The 20,598-nt window shown below is 49.9% G+C and overlaps 1 protein-coding gene across 1 annotated transcript; it reads right to left on the bottom strand.

The window, feature by feature from the left end:
• Positions 1-7,284: 7,284 nt before the first annotated feature.
• Positions 7,285-14,004, bottom strand: LOC311177351 (arylacetamide deacetylase-like 3; the record flags this gene model as incomplete). Its single annotated transcript, XM_084243302.1, has 4 exons — positions 13,851-14,004; positions 11,168-11,384; positions 9,720-9,783; positions 7,285-8,059 (listed from the first exon to the last, which is right to left on the bottom strand). Exons 1-4 carry the CDS (start codon positions 13,977-13,979, stop codon positions 7,285-7,287), a joined length of 1,185 nt encoding a protein of 394 aa, XP_084099428.1. The 5' UTR covers positions 13,980-14,004.
• Positions 14,005-20,598: the final 6,594 nt, after the last annotated feature.

Here is a 20,598-nt window from a genome sequence, read left to right as displayed (position 1 = left end):
GATTGCTGAATGATATTCCATTTGTATATATGCCACATCTTCTTGATCCAGTCATCTATTTTGGGGCATTTGGTTATTTCCAGGTTTTACCTGTTGTAAATAGTGCTGCAATAAACATAGGAGTACAGGTATTCTTTTGAATCAATGCTTTTGTGTGTTTTGGGTAGATCCCTAGAAGTGGAATTGCTGGGTCAGATAGTAGCTCCATTTTTAGTAGACTGAGGAACCTCCAGACATTTCCTCTTTGGAGAAATGTCTTTTAAGTTCTGCCCATTTCTTGATTTGATTGTTTATTTTTTGTTGAGCCTTGTGAGTTCTTTGTATATATTTGTGATCAGTCCCTTATCAGTTGACTGGGGTGGAAAGATTGTTTCCCAAGTAGTGGGGTGTCTCTCTGTTTTGGTCAATGTCTCTTTTGCTGTGCAGAAGCTTTTCAATTAAATGTAATCCCACATGTTTATCTTTTCCTTGACTTTCTTTGCTTTGAGTGATGAGTCTTTAAAGATGTTATTTCAATGTATGCCTTGTAATGTTTTACATATATTTTCTTCTACATATTTTATGGTTTCAGGTCTTATGTCCAGTTATTTTATCCATTTTGAGTTGATTTTTGTGCACGGTGAAAGGTAGTGGTCTAGTTTCATTTTTTTGCAAGTGATAGTCCAATTTTCCCAGCACCATTTATTGAACAAACTGTCCTTGTACCATTGCATATTCTTTGCTTCTTTGTCAAAGATCAGTTGTCCATGTAAGTGCGGTTTTATTTCTGGGGTCTCTATTTGGTTCCATTGGTCTGTATGTCTGTTTTTGTTCCATACCAAACTGTTTTAATTATTATGGCTTTGTGGTATAGCTTGAAGTTTGGAAGTGTGATACCACTTTTCTCCTTTGTTTTCATCAGTAGGGCTTTGATTATTCATGGTTATTTGTGGTTCCGTACGAATTTCACCAGTATTCTATTTGTGCCACTGATGTTGCCAGGCATCTCCTTGGATTGAGCCTTCAGGGGTATCAAAAACTGTTTTCCAGACTGAGAGCAGAATTTGTAGGCCAAAACTCCACTAGGGTGTTGATGCTGTGGCTGTGTTGCTGGGCACTGTCTCTTACAGTTCCCTCCCTCCATATTTACCCAGTTCCAGCAGAGAATCAGTTCATTGGAGATTTTGCTCTGGTCACTAGGTGGTGGTAGAGACCCGTACTTGCTGACCTGTGCTTTTCCCCTGTAGTTCTCTCAGAAACTGGGAGGGGGGCGGTAGCACCTCGACACAGGGCCTATTTCTCACGCTGGGTGCTGTGTCTGCCCCTTGTTCACCCAGTGCTATGCCTGTGGCTGTGTGGATCCCATGCCCTGAATTTTGTGCTCTAGTTCTCAATCTCAGGGTCTCAGATCCAAAATGATGGCTGTCACCCTGTGCAGAGCCCACTGTTATGGCTCATCCCACACCCCGAATCCGGTGCCTAGCTCTCAGTTCCAGAATGGGGTCTTGCTCCACTCCTTCCTTCCCTTCTTACCCCAGTTTGTGTGGCCCACCCTCTCTCAGAGCCTGAGGATAGTTTTGGAAACCCTGGCTTCCAACTATTAGGAAGTTGGTGATTTTGTTCTGATTGCTAGGTAGCACCAGAGATCTTTCCTAGTATCCTTCCAGAGCTGTGCTTTTTCCCAGTGGGTCTCTGGGAAACTGAGTGGGGGTGGTGTGAAATGGCTCAACAGTGTGGGGTGCTGTCTCTTTCCAGTGCCGCACGTCATGGGGATCCCATGCCCCGAATTCCGTGCCCCGGGTCTCAATTCCAAAGCGCTCAGATCCGGGATGCGGGCGGTATCCCAGTTCAGTGTCCACAGAAATGGAGCCGTTTGCACCCTGCTCCCATGCCCAAGTGCCTGGCTTTTGATTACTCAGTGGGGGTCATTCACCTCAGTGACGGTTCCCACGTGTCTCCCCATGAATATAGGTCGCGGGCACGGGAATCTGGGCAGCTATGATCCGCATATGCTGTTTGAGCACACACGTGCTTTTCCACACAAGCTTGCCAGCTGGCCTTGGGCTATTTGTAGGTCTCCACAGAGTCCTTATCTTCCTCTAATGGCACCCAGAGCCATTTGCTTACCTCCATGGAGATTCCTGCACGGTTCTCCACAGTTGCTGTTCACGGGGTGCAGCACCTGCAATAGTTCCTTTCCACTCACAGACCCACTTGATCTGTAGTTTTTTCTCATTGTTGTTGTTTTCTTTCTGTTGGTCGGAGTGTATCAACTTTGTGAGTGGGGGAGGGTAGCAGGGTTCTGAGCTTTCCTCTCTTTTTGTCCTCTTTTATGGCAACTTTCCTCTTGGAGCAGTTTGCCAGAGTCGCCTGTTTATCTTCTATGTCCTGGTTTTCACAGGAACCTTCCGCTTTTCCTTCCTATTAACTTGTTTTTATGGGAGGACTTACTTGCAGCAATCCAGGGTGTATAGGTGCATGTGTGTTTCTCTGTGTATGCCTGTTTAAAAGGGACATATGAAAGAAGTCCTTTGTAACCTGCCCTGTCAATAAATATATTTCAGTCACAAAATTTTCATTGATTTTAGGATTTTCACAATTCTGTTATTTTTCTGGACTGTGAACTACGATTAGACAATGCATCTCTGATTTTTCCTAAATCTTTCATAACTTCAATTCTTCCCAGGAATAAATGTCTAAATGGAGAACTGATGCATCAAAGATAAAAGTATTTTCAGACTTTTGATACATCCTAACAAGTTACTCTTCAGCCAAATTGTTCAATGTACACTCTTCCCCAAAATAGACCCCAAAATGATGGGTCAGTGTTATCACCATCAGTGAATCTTATCATTATATTTCACATGAGCCAGATTTTTTGACTTTTTAAAATTGCATATCAGTGCTATTTCACTTTGTATTTATTTGAATCCAATTACCTGGAGTGCTGTTTTATATTTTTTGGTAATTTGAGTTTTCTGTGGACTCGTGATTTTATTTTGTGGGTTCATATCTTTTACCTACTTTTCTATTTCTGCTTATCTTTTTGCATTGACTTAAAAATATTTGTAAAGATACTTTTTCTAGTTGTTGGCCTTTTGGTTTATGTTGTTTTCTGCACACATGTTTATCATGATGCAGTAAAATCTACTGTCAGGCTTGAGAGATCCTTTTATGACACAGTGCCTGCGACTTAACACAATGATTTTGAAAGTGGAAGATGTCTCTTTCAAAATGTAAATATCCTAATTCGAGCCCAAATAGTGAAAAATACATCAGTAACTATGAGAGGGATTGGAACATCAATCACCATTGACGTTTCTAAGCATTATACCTTTTGCATGACCAAAACATACAGATGTGGGTTGTGGAATAAACACAGCAGTGCAGGTCAGTATTTTCTGCCTCATTCTCCATGAAATCTTCTTTTTTTCTTAAGCAGAAGGGGAATCAGAGACTCATAAGGACAAATACAAGACCATTTCCAATTTCCTGGACTCATCAACTACGGTTAGTAGTGCCAATGCTGTAACAAGTGTCCATAGAGGCTATTTCTCCCTCAACTCATGGATAGGGGGGCATATGGTGAAGGCCCCAACACCAGAGATTGTGGGGTCCATGTTCCTCCACCTCACCTCACCTTCCCCCAGGCTCTCACTGACCCCCCTCTGCACTCTCTGTATTCACCAGGATAGGGAAGCTGAGTAAGAGAACGTCGTGCCTGCCAGAGAATTTCAGAGCCAGAACACATCCCCGCGGCTTCCCTGACATGCCAGAGAACCTCGGAAATGCAGCTCTTTCAGCCGCCGAAGGTAAAATGTGACTGTTGACTGATTCCTGAGAACTTTCCAGCTATACAATCTATTTCCCCTAAGTAGGAGGAGATTGAATATAGGGAAATGGAGACTTGAGCTACTTGGCTGGGTCAAGGAAGCAAAGGTCAGGGGAGGGGCTTGATTTCCATCAACAGGAGCTGCTGTCAACCTTCCCACCTTGAAGACCTGCCTTCCAGATCTTACAGGAAGGTTTTCCTCAGGAGAGTCGTAACAGGAACATTGCCAGCAAGAGTCTGGGAAATGCCAGTTTCCAGCGCCTGGGCCCTAGACACAGGCAAGAGCTCAGGAGGGCGAGGATGGTGCTGCGTGCCAGCATCTGACACAGGAAATCATGCTAGTGTGAACTCGAATTCAGTCCCTGGAGCCTGGCCACCCAGCCACCCCTGCCCGGGCCGGGCCCATCGCTCCATGCCAGGTATCCCCACTCTATGTTCCTCTGGGCTGCCCAAGGTTCCTTTGTGTTAAGAAATTTCTAGCATCTTCCTCTTGCAGATTTTGTTGCAATGCTCAGTGGCAGAGTTTCACACTTGTGAAAGTTGTCTTCACCAGTTTGCTGGGGCAGCCTTAACACAATGGCAACAGTTGGGTGACCTCCTAAGCACTATGTATTGTCTCCGGGTTCTGGAAGCTGGATGTCCAGTATTGTGGTGAGGACAAGGCTGGTTCCTCCAGGGCTGTGAGGGAGAATCCATTCCCTCCCCCTCTCTGGTATTGGGGCATTTGACTGAAGCAGACATGTGTCCTCACATGGTCCTCCATGTGTGTCCGTGTCCAAATTTCCCTATTCACGGGGACACTAGTCACGTGGGATTAGGGTTCACACTAATGACTGCATTTTAACTAATGACATGCACAACACTATTTCCAAATAAGGTGACACTCTGAGATATTGGGGATGGGATCAACTCGTGAACCGGGAAGGGAATCTTATTCAATCTGTAGCAGCATCTTATCTTTACCACATTACCTTATGTCATGATGCTTTTTGCTTTGAATTCTACTGCACAAAAGTAAAAGCCAGGCAGTAAGTAGGGTGCTCCTACCCCTTGGAATTGGGGTGCCCCTCTCCCCTAGATGTGGAACACTCCTCTCTCTCTACTTCCACACCCATTCCTCCCTTGGGAAGAGAAGCAGCTTTTCCAAATGGAGATCTTGGGAGAAGTAACTGGGCAAGCTCAGCCCGCTGTGGACTCTGCCTGCCTGCGGGTAAGGGGCTTTCTGGCCGGGGTGGTCAGGTACCCCCAGAGAGAGGCGTGTGAATGTTAGTGCTGTCTGGGATGGGGTGCTTATGATCAGGCGGCACACCTGTTCCCACCCCTGAGCCACATTCTCTGATCATCAGCTTCATCAGAAAGAAGTGTGTCCCTCAGTTTCCCGACAGGAAGTAGATACCATGATAATGCTCTGGGCTAAGTGATTGTGAACCCCCATATTCCTATTAAAACCTGATCCCCAACATGATGGTGCTTGGAGATAGTTTCTTTGGCACGTGTTTAGGGCACTGGGGTAGTGTCCAACTCCATGTGGATAGTGCCCAGTGACTCCCCAGCGCACCATGTATGGACATAGCAAAAAGATGGCCACCAGGGACCAGGACACTGGCCCTCACCAGACACAGAATCTGCCAGCACTTTGATCTTGGACTTCCCAGTCTCCAAGAAGGGAAGAAATTCATTTCCACTATAAGCCACCTTTTCCATGGTATTTTTCTAACAGCAACTCAAATGCACTAAGACAACTCAAATTTGGATAATTTGCAGAGAGCTCAGCCAGGCGCAGTGTCAAGTTGCTGGGGGCTAGTAGCTGGTGACAGGGGCCTCTGTCCCATGCCAGGGCCATGGGGAAGAGTGGACCCCAGGCTGTGTGAACTGGGCTCCCAAGAGGAGCCAAGCCAGCAGCGGAGGCACACAGCTTGCTCACGGCCATCCCACTGATGGTCACTCTGTTTCCTCCCTAAACTTTCACCCCGGATGTTCACCACCACCCACACCCTCAGGGAAGCAGAGGGTAAAGGGATCCATATAAGTCAACACCCCGGGGCCAGAGTAGGGAGGTAAAGATGAGGAGACAATGTCACAGGACTGTTTTTAGCTCCACCACCTCGCCTCCTACTCTGCTTCTCAATGGTGCACTCTCAGGCTTACTGCTGAAACCAGTCACTAGAAACTCCAGGCTGGAAACAGTACCCATTTATTCTCCCGGTTCTGGCAGACCTACAGTAAATAAGGGCAATAAGTATCCTTATCCCAGTTTACACCCAAGGAGCTCAAGTCATTCCTCCAACAAGTTGTGTAAAACTCTCAGATCTCCCAGCTGCCTGGGTCCTCGAACTGTAGATAAGGAATTCAAGGCCTAATTCCACTAAGACACTAGAGAAATGAATTCAGTGGAGAGTCGAGAGCACATTCTAGGGGAAGATGCCGCTCGTTCATTCTTTGGCTCAGCCGCCTGATCGATATTTTTGTTAACTGACTATTGTCCAGCGAAAGAGTCTCTTCTTTTACAAAGCCGGGGAAGGGAGCACCTACCAGAGGTTCCCTCAGTGGTAGAAGATGATGCCTCATGGGGGCTAGGGGCACCCCCAAGACTGGAAGAGCCTCATGGTTGGTCCCCAAACACACATTCTCTCTCTGATTGGGGTCAATTTGAGTTGGTTTGGTGTCTCGACACAGAAACTGTTCTCCATATCCATCCCTTCATTTCCCACCGTGAACCTGAACACAGTTGGGTTAGGTGAGACTCAGCCTTGTGGGTCACTGCCTTGGACTCAGTTTCCCTCCTCATCCTGTCCGCTGACTCTCCATATGTTGCCTGTGGAAGGCAGCTGAGGCCAGAGCTCTGGAGTCAGCCCCCGGGGGGCTCCATGCTGTCATCATCTGTCACCAAGTGTCACCATGGAGGTCCTGTCCCTCCTGTCCTAAGGCTCCAGCCCAGCCAGTCATGACTCAGCTCTGAGGCTGGGGAACATCAGGGGAGGTGCCAACAGGAGGAGAGCAACACCAGTTTCCCCACACCCACCTGCAATCTGGACAGCAGTGCCCAGCCTCTGAGCCAGATTGGAGAAGGCCCCTGAGGTTGGCTATTCACAGGTCCAGGCCCAGGATTGCTGTCCACGGCCTGGAGCAGCCTGAGCAGCCAGAATGCACTCCGGGGTCCCTGGAGCTCGTCCAGCTCATCCACTCTTGTGGCCACTGAAGATTATCACTCAGATTTGTCCAACATGAAAAAGGCAGAAAGTCCCACCACACCCTTAACACCCCCACCCCATGACTGTCTATCCTGTTGTTCTTCCTTCAGATGTCAGAAACATGCAGCTGTGGTTCTAACTCTGGAGCAAGAGGAGATGGTGACCTTGACTCCCTCCTGAGCCCGCTCAACAACATGAATGTCCACACCAGAGAGGACGTCCTCACCCGTGGAGAACCTGTTCTGGTTCTGGTCTGGTCATGTGAGCGGGCCGGAGAGCAGGTCACAAGCCATTTATGAAGTGGACCGTCGCGTCCAGGATCTTCCTGGAGCAGGGGAAGGAGAAGAATGTCATGTCGAGGCAGGCGAGCACCCCATGGAAGCCGTCCTCCACGTGGTGCCAGGTCACCCGGACACCCTGGTCCTCCAGCCTCTTCTTGTAGAGCAGCGCGTGGTCCCGGAGAACGTCGTGCTCGCAGCTGACGATGCAGGCTTCTGGGAGCCGCGACACCACGTCGTCCTCCGCAAGCAGGGGCGAGGTCGAGACATCCAGGGCCAGGAGGCACTCCTGGTAGGCGTCCTCGTTCAGGGGCCCGGGGGTCTGGGGCTGGTAGCCTCTGGTCTTAAACCTCTCGGGGATGTTCTCTGCCCCCAGCCACTTCTGATACTTTGCCCAGACCTCCGGGGGCATGTGGGCATTTTGCAGGACGACGCTTTTCCACGCAGGGTTGATGCTCAGGTAGTTGCACCAACAGTAGAAGCCGAAGTCCAGACTGAGCAACGGGACGTTCTTGTTCTGCTGATAGGACGGGCTCTGGAAGTCAATACCTTGGAGGGCGGGGTAGACAAGGACCTGGGCACGGATCTTGGGGAGGTCTGGATAGCACAGGAGGTTTTGACAGACTATAGATGCCATCCCCCCTCCAAAGCTGTCACCATAGACCACGACGCGGGCTGGATCCACCCCGTATAGCTTCAGGGACCTCAGGAAGTGGATGGTGGCGCAGATGGAATCTCTTCCCAAAACTGGAAACCTGCACTGGGGGATCATGCGGTACCTAAGAAACATCAAGGAAGACAGTTGAACTCGTCGCCCCAGCAGAGCTCCAACACCTGTGTTTAGCACCCTTCACCCAGATCCCCCTCCCCAACCCCACACCCTCAACTTCCCCTTTTGAAGCCTCACCAGCTGAAGGTAAGGTGTGAGGCTGAATGAGGCGGCAGGCACACCCCAGACGAGGGGCGCGGGCTCAGTACCTGGGAGCTGCTGTTGCCACGGAACTCGGAGCCCTGGCGGTACTGAGGGCCAACAACCTGCCCATCCCCAGCCTGGCCTCTCTGCCCAAATCCCTGACCTTGTCTCCTGATTCCCCCGTTTTCCTGAATCTTCCATGAGCAACTCGAGCTTGCCAGGTGTGATTCTAACCCGTCCTGCCACACTCACAAGCTCCTTAGGAGACTCCTGAAGACGTCAGTGCCACTGGGGCCAGCAGATGACATGCCTGCCTACCCCAGGCCAGCCACGGTGGACCAGGGCACCCACAACTGTGCTGAGCATGACCTGAGAGCAGGTTGCCGACAGCAGATATGCCAGCCTGGCATGGCCAGACCTTACCAAATCCAAGAGAATCCATAAATATGGATTTGGGGAGACATCTCACCACTCTCAATGCTGGCCACACACACAATATGCACAAGGAAATTCTCCATGGGACCCACAATCTTTCCGCCAGACACAAGCTCTACCCATCCCCACGGTCCCGATTCTGGGCTCCCCTGGGTCCAGGCAGGACAGCAGTGCTCTCAAGCCCCACACCCTGTCTGCCTTGGATTCAAACAATGACTGTCACAGACTCGCTGGTATGTTCTACTGAGGAGCCAGTGGCTCGGCACAGCCAGGCCGTAGTGTGTGGGGGGGGCACCAATGGGGTCAAGATCACTGTTCCCTGCAGAAGCAGTTTTGGAGCCACAAATGATAAGGTGAAGCCTTTTTCCAGGTCTTTCTCCCTCATTCAGCATCTGTGTTCCTTCCTCTATTCAGCCAGCAGTGCCAGGAGGAAGCTGGCCAGTGCGCCCTGCAAGATGCTGGAAAGAGTTCCCTCAGCTGGTGCCCTTAAGCAGAAGTGCAGGAAACACCAATGGGCGGACGGGCCCTCCTTGTCCCCCCTCCATATGATGAGGGGTCCGGCCCCAGGGCAGGTCTGTCCCGTCTCTCTCTGCCCCATCTCCACCCTGTGTTTGAGGCTCCAGGTTGTTGGGAGACACCCCAGGGCAGTGAGGACAGAGCAGCTTTTGAATTCTTCTGGCTTCTTCAGCAGGTACAGGACTGAGAAAGGAAGACAGGACGTGGCCGGCTTTCAGCTGCCCTGTTGATGTACAACCCACCGCAGTGAGCCGTGGAGGGAGTGTCAAGAATCCAGAACGTGCAGGTCTGTCACCCCAAAGTGCTCTGGTTTGAAACACTGTCTCTGCTGTGCTTCCCAAAGCGGCTTGCCAAGGAATCACCACCCTACTACGCACAAAAAACCTTCGTTTACACTCACCAGCCAGGGAAGATCACCCCCCCAACACGCCCTCCCCCCCCCCTCCTGCCTCCCTTGCTGTCTTCCTACTGGCTCTTCACAGCCTCCTCTCCTCCAGTAACCCTCCAACATCCCACCTGCCACCCACACCTACCTCCCGCCCACGTCAGGTCTCAGCCTGTGTCCCCGCACTCACCCGACCAACAGAACCACAGAGTCGCTCTCCTTGCACAGCTGACGGCAGATGCCATGGTGGGTCCCTAGAAAGTGGAAGGTTTTTCACATTCACTGGGGAGGCTGAGGGCAGCCCCTCTCAGCCACAGCAGCTCCCCCCAGCAATTTGGCAGTTGGTCCCCTCTCTGCCCCCACCCTCCTCCTACTCCTGCTGTTTTCCCCTGGGGCTCTGTCCAATTTCTTAAAGATGCACCCCAGGGCCCACCACTCCTGCACAATAGCTGAGGAGCGCTGGGCTGTGGGGATCAGAGGTTCAGGGAGGGACTCTGGGCTCACAATCGAGTTCAAAACCCAGCTCTGCCTTCTCTCAACAGAGCTGAAGTCCTGCCAGGCCAGTCCCTTCACTCTCTGGGGAGGGATTTCCTCATTAGCAAAGTGGGTAATGAGAATAACAGGACTGATGGGCTTTCAATGACCTTAAGGGCAGCCCTGGGGCCTGCCGCGTGCATATGAACATGAGAAATATTAACCAGTATTGGCATGACGTCATCCCTTCGGCAGCCAAACCGGCCCCACGACTCACTTAACCCCTTCGTCTCAGAGGCTGCTGCGGTGGACACGCTCATGGCCCTGTGGAAGTCAGTGCTGGTTTCTAAAGGGGGTGTCCTCCCAATCCACAGGGGAGAAGTGACGATAACAAAGTTGTCCCCATTTCCAGCTTTTCTCACATTAATTTTCTTAAAAATTTTGGCTCCTTTGTCTTTCTGTGGCAGAGTTTGTCTGGGCCATACATGTTTCCTTAATAGAAAAGTCCTTTCCAGCTAGGTAGAGGTGGTGGTCACAGCCTGGTGAATGTGGGGTGTCCCTCAACTGTACACTTTTAATTTTTTTTTAAGATTTATTTATTTATACAAGAACCAGGGTAAAGGCCAGATGCGCGGGAGGGAGAGAGGATTCACCAGAGACAGAGTGGGGAGCAGAACAGGCCGACTGATGAAACAGACTGCTGAAGGGAGCAGTGGGCGAGACAGGAGAGGTCTGCCATGCCATGTGGGACCCTCGCCAGCTGGCTGGGATCAAACCAGCAATGCAGAGGCTGCGGACAGCTTCACAGCGCCGCGCTCAACTGCCTGCGCCACCAGGGGAGGCCCCTCAACTGTACACTTTTAAATGGTAAGTTTTATGCTATGTGAATTTTATGTATCCTGACAGACACACAATACTCACATAGTCCATGCACACAATGTATTCCCTGCATGAGCAGCGTGTTCCATATACATGCACACGTGTGTCGCTCATCACTTCCAAAAAAGAGCTCACATCCCATATCTTTGATGTCTTTGCTCATTCAATGGGGAACCCGCTTGAGTCCCAGGTGCTGACAAAGCCCCAGGAGCTAGAGGGGCACCTCATGCTGGGCTCCACCCACTGAGGCAGGTGCCCTGGGGGCTGGCTGGGGCAGGCACTTACTCAGGCTCCCCATGATGCCCCCGCCTCCGTAGTAGAACACGATGCCCGGCCTGCTGGAGCAGGAGGTCGCCTTGGGCTGGTACAACTTCACCGGGATGGTCCCGAAGCGGAGGTCCGTGACCACGACCTCAGGGTCATTCTTGAGCGGAGGCAGATCGTGCATGAAACGGAAAAACTGGGGCATAGAGCAGATCCTCAGCTTCTCTAAAATAGTGCCCTGGGGTGAGAGAAGAGGCAATGTGGGGGGCGGGGGCTTCAGTGGGTCCTTGCTGCTGTCTGTGGCCTCACCTGTCTCTGCCACAGAGGGGCGGCCCCAGCCCTGCTGGGCCCGGTGTCTCCACGGCACTGCATCAAGGCCACCCCACCCTGGCCACGCTGTCCACCCCACCAGGCCTCTCCTACGCCTCCCCCAGATGCCTTCTCCCCAGGCCTACAAACCCAGCTTCAGGTGCCCCTATCTGGAGCACCCCCAGGATCTCCCTGCTCCTCCTTGGCCCGGACAAGACCTCTCCTCCAGGGAGAACCCCCTAGAGCCCCCACCCCACCCCGGCCAAAGTGGATTGGGACAACGAAGCTATCTCCAAGATGGAATTGCTGCGCTGTGGTCATGCTTTTCAGAGGGAGGGGTCTTGTCTTTTAGGGAGACCTACTGATATATTTTTGGATTAAATAATGTGATTTTCAGATTTTCCCGGTAAGGAATGGGGAAGAGGGGGCAGCGGGGGCACCGAGGACCTTCAGTGTTGTTGGTGCTGCAGGTGCCTCAAGCTCTGTCTCCCTCAGTTCCCACTGAACCGTTGTTTGCAAAATAACAGAAAAAAAATGAGCAAAAATGTGGACTGTCCCTGGAGCTGGCTCTTTTCCATGGCCTCTCCCCCTTTTCTGTGCCAAGGTCACTTAGGGTTTCAGTGACCCCGGTGACCTCGTCATGCATGGTTTGAAAACATAAAATGAAATATGTGTCATTACAAAGGCAATTTTATTTGACTCCACATATCAAGTAAATTGTGCTGTAATAGGGCCTCCTCGGTGGTGCAGTGGTTGAGCGCTGGGTTGCGAAGCTGCCCACAGCTTCTGCAGCGCTGGTTCGATCACTGGCCGCCAGGCGAGGGTCCTACATGGTGCGCAGACCACTCCTGCCGCCCACTTCTCCACTCAGCAGTGTATTTCGTCAGTCTGCCTGTTCTGTTCCCTGCTCTGGCTCTGGTGAATTCTCTCACCCTCCCACGCTTCTGACTGTACCCAGTGCTTGCACAAATAAATAAACAGATCTTTTAAAAAAATTGTGCAGTAATAACAATAACACATGCGGTTCAGACAGGCGCACTGTCACCAAGATGCAGCCACCTCTCCACTGTTACCCTTCAAAGGGACAGGAGCATAAGCAGTTTTTCACCAAAGTGCAAATGGCCAGAACCCCTCCTAACATGCCTTTGTACCTCTCAGTGACCTTGGAAGCTGCACTGCCAGCCTGTGGTCTCTGACCCTCGAAACAAGAAGACTGTCCAGTAGAGGTTATGGAGATAGGGCCATTTAGAACCCATGTGAATTCTTAGCTCTCTTGCATCCTGTCTCATGGGGGCTTGGGGATCCCCCTCGTGCATGTGGCCTGCTTCCCTTTTCTCACAGCCCGACAATCTGTGCAGCAATTTGATCCTTGCCATGCCCACCCACCGCTTGAGCCTCCACGCTCCCAAGCACTGTCTGTCTGAACTCTGCTTTTCTCACTGTCTCCATCCCCAGAGTGGTGTCTGCCCGAGGACACGTGATAGTTGCAAAGACACCTTTGTGGAACAGATCAATCAGCTGCAACAAGGGGTTTCAGGAGCAATGTCTCTGCACCAGGGAACACACCCCATGGCATGAAGCCGGGCTACTATTCCTTTGTTTTGCTTTAGAAGAATCTCAACGACTGCATTTGGGAAGCTGAACTGTGCAGGCTGAGCGTTGAGGCCAGGGGTACCCTAGGTGGAACCTTGCATCCTGTGAAAGCTGAGCCTGGAGGTGAGATCTATTTGGCCCCAGTTTTCCTCCATTGGGGCATCTGAGAGCACAGGTGCTGGCAGCAGCTCATTAAGAACCAGATTTCCTATATTCAATTTCTATCCTTCCCTGCCCCTGCCACATGCTCTCAGGCATCACTGTTTACACATATGCTATGAAATGGCACACACCGGATGGCAAGCAGGATCTGACTCTGACAGGGAAAGTCTGTCTCTCAAAGCCCCAGTTGGCATCTACACACACGTGTATTCACTTGTCCTGACAGGTCTCTATGTGTCTAGTTTGCCATTGGCGGTGCTAGCTGGCAGGTAGGTAGGAATACGGGCCTCAGATTCAGAACAAGCCACCCCATCTTTAACGTGTCACAGAGCATCAAGTCTGTGAGGGGCTTAATTGAAGCAAGAGTGGGGCAGTGGGGAGAGAGGCTTCTCTCTTTTTCTGTGAACTGAGAAAATGAATCTTCTGAATCCTGAGGCTAAAAGCTGAGTCCCGCTTAACACCACCAGCAAAATGATAGGGATTATTATTCCCATGAGGATTACTAAGGTTTAAGAATATATTGCTCCTCCACCACCAGCCACATGATGTTTGTGTTTATTGAACTCGAAGCTGCTGGGATGTGTTTTCCCACCTCCCTTCTTATGCCTCCAGAGCAGCACGAAGAGTAAGAAAAACTCACCCACATCAGCAACAGCTGAAAGACACAATGGAGGAGCCGCAGTCTTATAGGGTAGTTGATGCTTGCAGGGATGTCCACAGTGACGAACTCGGTGCAGAAAACCCATACTGAAACCATCGCCAGGAGCATGCCAGCCAGCAGGAAGAACGGGAACAGAAGGATCAGCAACATGCTGTTCCACTGCAGAGGAGGCCGGGAGGAGGCTGGGAGGAGGCTGTGTCCTGGGCAGTCCACTCAGGACATGAGTTGGGGCCAGCAGAGCGGTCCACTTATACATCACTGCCTGCCCTCCACAATTCCCCATCTCGCACAAGCCCAGCCCTGCCCCATACGTCACAGACTCAGGTGAGACCTGGTTCTAGGACAGGACTGGTGTAGAGGGGAAAGTGTTTCTGCAAACTGACCCAGATGGAAATGAAAACTGCAGCTCACACCATGGGTCTGGATCTCAAAATATCCTGGGGTGAGTCCCCGTGAACATCACAAACACCTTTCCCTCCACCTGTACCCTGACCTCATCGCTCAGCCCTTGTTCGTTTTGTGATTACACCTGCTGCCCCACACTTGTCTGCCCAGGAGGCCCCAGGATCTCTGTACTTATTGTTCTCTATGCAACCTTCTTGCACAGAAGTCAGTAAGCTCAACCCTCCCCTACTGCACACCTCTGTTCAAATGTCATGACTCCCAGGCTTTTGTTATCTTGTGGCCCTTATCAGCTGAGAGACTTCATTCTACACTGACTCCCTATTGTCTGAAGAACATAACCTCTGTGAGGACAGGGATTTTGCTTTGTTTCTGCTTTATCTCTAGAAGATAGGTCAGGACTGTTCTTAGCCTGTAGAAAGAAGCCTAACTTCATGAGCAGACTGCCCTTTTCATTCAAAAGTGAGAAAAATGGGGTTATGGACCATTCAGCTCAGGTCGGATCTCTACCCCACAGAGGAAGGGAATCCCGTCCCTGTGGTGATGAAGATGGTTACTCTTCTCCCACCTCCCCAGTCAGGTAGGAGAGTGGTGGTCTCAGGAAGGGGGCAGTTAGCCCCTGGAGACATCTGACTTGTCTGCAGACATTTTTCCTTGTCATAACTGGGTGAGTGGCTGACATATCATGGGATATTGCCAGGGATATTGCTAAACCACCGAAAAGCACAGGATGGGCCCCCTACAGGAGAGTAATCTAGACTGATGTGTCAATGGGGCCGAGGCCCTGCATGGGGCAGGCTTGAGTTTGAGTCTCAGCTCTGCCAATGTCAGTGTTCAGATCCTGAGCAACTTAACACTGGGAAAGCCTCAGTCTACAGATCTGTAAATGGGGTGGGGGTGGAACAGAGCCCTCCATGGTGTTGTTTGCACATCAAGACTCCAATGTATGCACAGTGTGCAGCATGAGCCTGGCATGTTTCCACATGGAAACACTGATACATGACAGTGAACCAGGCTGACACTTCAGTGTGGTCTCCAAGCCCAGCTTACCCCTCCTGTGCACACAGAAACACATTCCAGGTCCTGCTGCCTCTGGAATACCCAGTGATTTGATTTTGCTGAGGGTGTGAGTGACCAAGCAGGGGCCACTCCAGGCCTGGCCTTCGAGTGTCCACACACCCCTCTGTGCTCCCTTCCAGAGGGGAAGGACTCTGGAAACCTAAGCCTCTTGATGGCTTGCCCAAGATCCCGGAGCCACGCCCAGGAGGGAGGACTCATCAGGTGTTGTATATCATCTGTGCTAAGGTGTTGCCAGGTGTCCTGCAGCTAGTGGCTCCTGTGTCAGGGCTGCAACCACAGAAGCAGGGCTTGAAGAGCTTGAGCAATACCAAAGTCTAAACTGAGTTTAGTTCACGAAACTCTGTTTATTTCTTTGTGGTTTTAAACTCTGACTCTGCCACATAGGACTCCCTCCCGGAAGCAGCTGATGCCAGTCCCTGGGCCGGCATCCCCTGCAGCCTGGAGGAGCAGAGAAAGAAGGAGCAGGCAGCCTTCTGGGCGCCTCTCCAGCCCTGCCCCCACACTAGCCTCCTATCATGGCCCCTGCACCCTCCCCTGCTCTCTGCTTCTTCACTCCTGTAATGAAGCTAACATCCCTCTGCGTTTGTTCACTTTAGTTCTCCCATCAGTCCTTCTGGTGGGACCTGTTCTTGTCCCCATTGTATGTATAAGCAAAGTCACTCTTCACGAGGTGAAGTCACTTTCTCAAGGTAGTGAAACACAAGCAGAAGTGACAGAGGTGGGGTGTGCAAGGCTCTTCCGGGCCCCTTACTTTGAGCAATGAGAAAATTTCTACGAACCAAGAAAACACTCCACAAAGTGTAGCCCCTTGCATGTCTCTTAACCATGCAGCCCTGCCATGGAAGTGGATTGAGCAGGAACAAATCCTCCAAAAAAAAACCCAGCTGAAGGCGTAGCAGGCAGTGGGGTGACAAATCTGTGTTGTGGCTAAGATTCATTTTATGATGATGGGAAAGAGGAATCTACTGGCTGTGTAGCTGGTCCATTTTTTAAACATTTTTAATAACCCAAGTAAAAAGTGCTCATTTTGGCATATCAGTACCCTGATTTTTTTGGCATGCTAATGAAATCTCAACTTCCAGATCTCTCCGCTATACGATAGAGCATTTAAGTAATACTTTCTGGATTTTTGTGATGTTTATGGTGTATTTTGCTTTCAAAATTCTGTTCTCAAAATAGTTTGCTAGAATTTCTTTTCTCATTCTAAATCTATATTCACTTTTGAACCTAATTTGTGGCATTCATAATTTTGCATTTCTTTTCTTACAGGATGTGTGGTTGCATGTGTTTGTATGTGTGACTGTTTAAAAGGGGGCTTGTGAAAGAAGTCCTTTGTAACCTGCCGTGTCAATAAATATAATTCTGTCATACGGTTTTCATTGGTTTTAGGATTTTCTGTCATATGGTTTTCATTGATTTAGAATTTTCTACAATTCTGTTATTTTTCTGGACTGTTAACTAGTTCCCTAAGGTTGGGCAATGCATCTCTGATTTTTCCTAAATCTTTTACAACTCCAAATTCTTCCCTGGAATAAATGTCTAAATGGAAAATTATATGTCAAAGATAAAAATATTTTCAGACTTTTGATACATCCTTACATTCAGCAAAATTGCTTCAATTTACACTTTTACCCAAAGTGGACCCAAAAATGGTGGTTCGGTATTCTCACCATCAGTGAATATTATCATTATATTTCAACTCAGACAAATTTTTTGTCTTTTTAAAATTGCATCTCAATGATGTTTCACTTTGCTTTTCTTTGAATCCAGAGCACTGTTTTATATTCTATTGGTGATTTGAGTTTTCCGTTGACTCATGAATTTATTTTGTGGGTTCATATCTTTTACCTACTTTTCTATTTCTGCTAATCTTTTTGCACTGACTTAAAAATATTTGTGAAGATACTGTTTCTGGTTGTTTTGGCCTTAGTTTATGTTGTTTTCTGCACACATGTTTTCATGATGTAGTAAAATCAGTCGTCAGGCTTGAGAGATCCTTTTACACACAGTAACTGCAACTTAATACAATTGAAAGTGAAATATTTCTCTGTCAAAATGTAAATATCCGAATTTTCCCCCAAATAGTGAAAAATACATCAGTAATTATGAGAGGGATTAGAACATCAATCACCATTGACATTTCTAAGCATTATACCTTTTGCATGACCAAAACATACAGATGTGGGTTGTGGAATAAACACAGCAGTGCAGGTCAGTATTTTCTGCCTCATTCTCCATGAAATCTTCTTTTTTTCTTAAGCAGAAGGGGAATCAGAGACTCATAAGGACAAATACAAGACCATTTCCGATTTCCTGGACTCATCAACTACGGTTAGTCGTGCCAATGCTATAACAAGTGTCCATAGAGGCTATTTCCCCCTCAACTCATGGATAGGGGGGCATGTGGTGAAGGCCCCAACACCAGAGATTTTGGGGTCCATGTTGCTCCACCTGACGTCACCTTCCCACAGGCTCTCACTGGCCCCCTCTGCATTCTCTGTATCCACCAGGAAGGGGAAGCTGAGTAAGAGAACGTCGTGCCTGCCAGAGAATTTCAGAGCCAGAACACATTGTGGCAGCTTCCCTGAAATGCCGAGAGCCTGGGAAATGCAGCTGTTCCACCCACTGAAGGTGACAATGTGACTGTGTTGGCTGACTCCTGAGAACTTTCCAGCTACACAATCTATTTCCCCTAATTAGGAGGAGATTGAATATAGGGAAATGGAGACTTGAGCTACTTGGCTGGGTCAAGGAAGCAAAGGTCAGGGGAGGGGCTTACTTTCCATCAACAGGAGCTGCTGTTAACCTGCACACCTTAAAGACCTGCCTTCCAGATCTTAGAGGAAGGTTTTCCTCAGGAGAGTCGTAACAGGAACATTTGCCCCCAAGAGTCTGGGAAATGCCAATCTCCGGCATGTAGGCCCTAGACACAGGCAAGAGCTCAGGAGGGTGGGGAGGGTGCTGAGTGCCAGCATCTGACACAGGAAATCATGCTAGTGTAAGCTCGAATTCAGTCTCTGGAGCCCGGCCACTCAGCCACCCCTGCCCGTGCTGGGTCCACCACTCCATGCCAGGTATCCCTGCTCTATGTTCCTCTGGGCTGCCTAAGGTTCCTTTGTGTTAAGAAATTTCTAGCATCTTTCTCTTGCAGATTTTGTTGCAATGCTCAGTGGTACAGTTTCACACTTGTTGTGAAAGTTGTCTGCACCAGTTTGCTGGGGCAGCCTTAACACAATGGCAAGAGTTGGGTGACATCATAAATATTATCTCCAGGTTCTGTCTTTCTGGATGTCCAGGATTGAGGTGAGGGCAGGGCTGATTCCTTGCAGGGCTTTGAGGGAGGGCCCATTCCTGCCCCATCTCTGCGACCTAGAGCAGGTGACTGGCTCAGCCATGTGTCCTCACGTGGTCTTCTGTGCATATCTGTGTCCAAATTCCCATTCGCGGGGACACCAGCCACGTGGGATTAGGATTCACCCTAATGACTGTCATTTTAACTAATTACATCTGCACAACACTATTTCCAAATAAGGTCACACTCTGAGATATTGGCGATGGGATCAACGGTGAATAGGGAAGGGGGTTCTTATTCAATCCGTAGCAGCAATTTATCTTTACCACTTTATCTTTTGTCATGATGCTTGTGCTTTGAATTCTACTGCACAATGGTAAAAGCCAGGGAGTAAGTAGGGTGCTCCTCCCCCTTGGGATTGGGGTGCCCCTCAAACCTAGGTGTATTACACTCCTCTCTCTCTTCCTACTTCCACACCCATTCCTCCCATGGGAAGAGAAGCAGCTTTTCCAAATGGAGATCTTGGGAGAAGGAACTGGGCACGCTCAGTCTGCTGTGGACTCTGCCTGCCTGCGGGGAAGGGGCTTTCTGGCCAGGGGTGGTCAGGTACCCCCAGAGAGAGGCGTGTGAGTGTTAGTGCTGTCTGGGATGGGGTGCTTATGATCAGGCGGCACACCTGCTCCCACCCCTGAGCCACATTCTCTGATCATCAGCTTTATCAGAAAGAAGTGTGTCCCTCAGTTTCCCGACAGGAAGTAGATACCATGATAATGCTCTGGGCTGAGTGATTGTGAACCCCCACATTCCCATGTTGAAACCTGATCCCCAACATGATGTTATTTAGAGATAGTTTCTTTGGCAGGTGATTAGGGCATGGGGGTGGGGCCCAAATCCATGGGGATAGTGTCTAGTGACTCCACAGGGCACCATGTGAGGACATAGCAAAAAGATGGCCAGCAGGGACCAGGACACTGACCCTCACCAGACACTTTGATCTTGGACTTCCCAACCTCCAGGACTGGGAGAAATTCATTTCCATTGTTTCGAAGCTATCTCGTTCATGGTATTTTTGTAACAGCAACTCAAATGCACTAAGACAACTCAAATTTGGATAATTTGCAGAGAGCTCAGCCAGGCACAGTGTCAAGATGCCAGGGGCTAGTGTAGCTGGTGACAGGGGCCTCTGTCCCATTCCAGGGCCGTGGGGAGCAGTGGACCCCAGGCTGTGTGAACAGGGCTCCCAAGAGGAGCCAAGCCAGCAGCGGAGGCACACAGCTTGCCCACGGCCATCCCACTGACGGTCACTCTGTTTCCTCCCTAAACTTTCACCCCGGATGTCCGCCACCACCCACACCCTCAGGGAAGCAGCGGGCAAAGGGATCCATATAGGTCAGCACCCTAGGGCCAGAGTAGGGAGGTAAAGGTGAGGAGACAGTGTCACAGGACTGTTTTTAGCTCCACCACCTCGCCTCCTACTCTGCTTCTCAATGGTGCACTCTCAGGCTTACTGTTGAAACCAGTCACTAGAAACTCCAGGCTGGAAACAGTACCCATTTATTCTCCCAGTTCAGTATCCTTATCCCAGTTTACACCCGAGGAGTTCAAGTCATGCCTCCAACAAGTTGTGTAAAACTCTCAGATCTCCCAGCTGCTGGGTCCTCGAACTGTGGATAAGGAATTCTAGGCCTAATTCCACTAAGGCACTAGAGAAATGAACTCAGTGGACAGTCGAGAGCACATTCGAGGGAGAAGATGCCGCTCGTTCATTCTTTGGCTCTGCCATCTGATCGATATTTGTATTGACTGACTATTGGCCAGCGAATGAGTCTCTTCCTTCACAAAGCCAGGGAAGGGGAGCACCTATCAGAGGCTCCCTCAGTGGTAGATGATGAGGCCTCATGGGGGCTGGGGGCACCCCCGGGACTGGAACAGCCTCATGGGTATGGTCCCCAA

This window comes from Talpa europaea, assembly GCF_964194135.1.
Source record: "Talpa europaea genome assembly, chromosome: 9".
Classification (NCBI taxonomy): Eukaryota; Metazoa; Chordata; class Mammalia; order Eulipotyphla; family Talpidae; genus Talpa; species Talpa europaea.
This window is presented reverse-complemented; position numbering and strand designations above follow the sequence as displayed.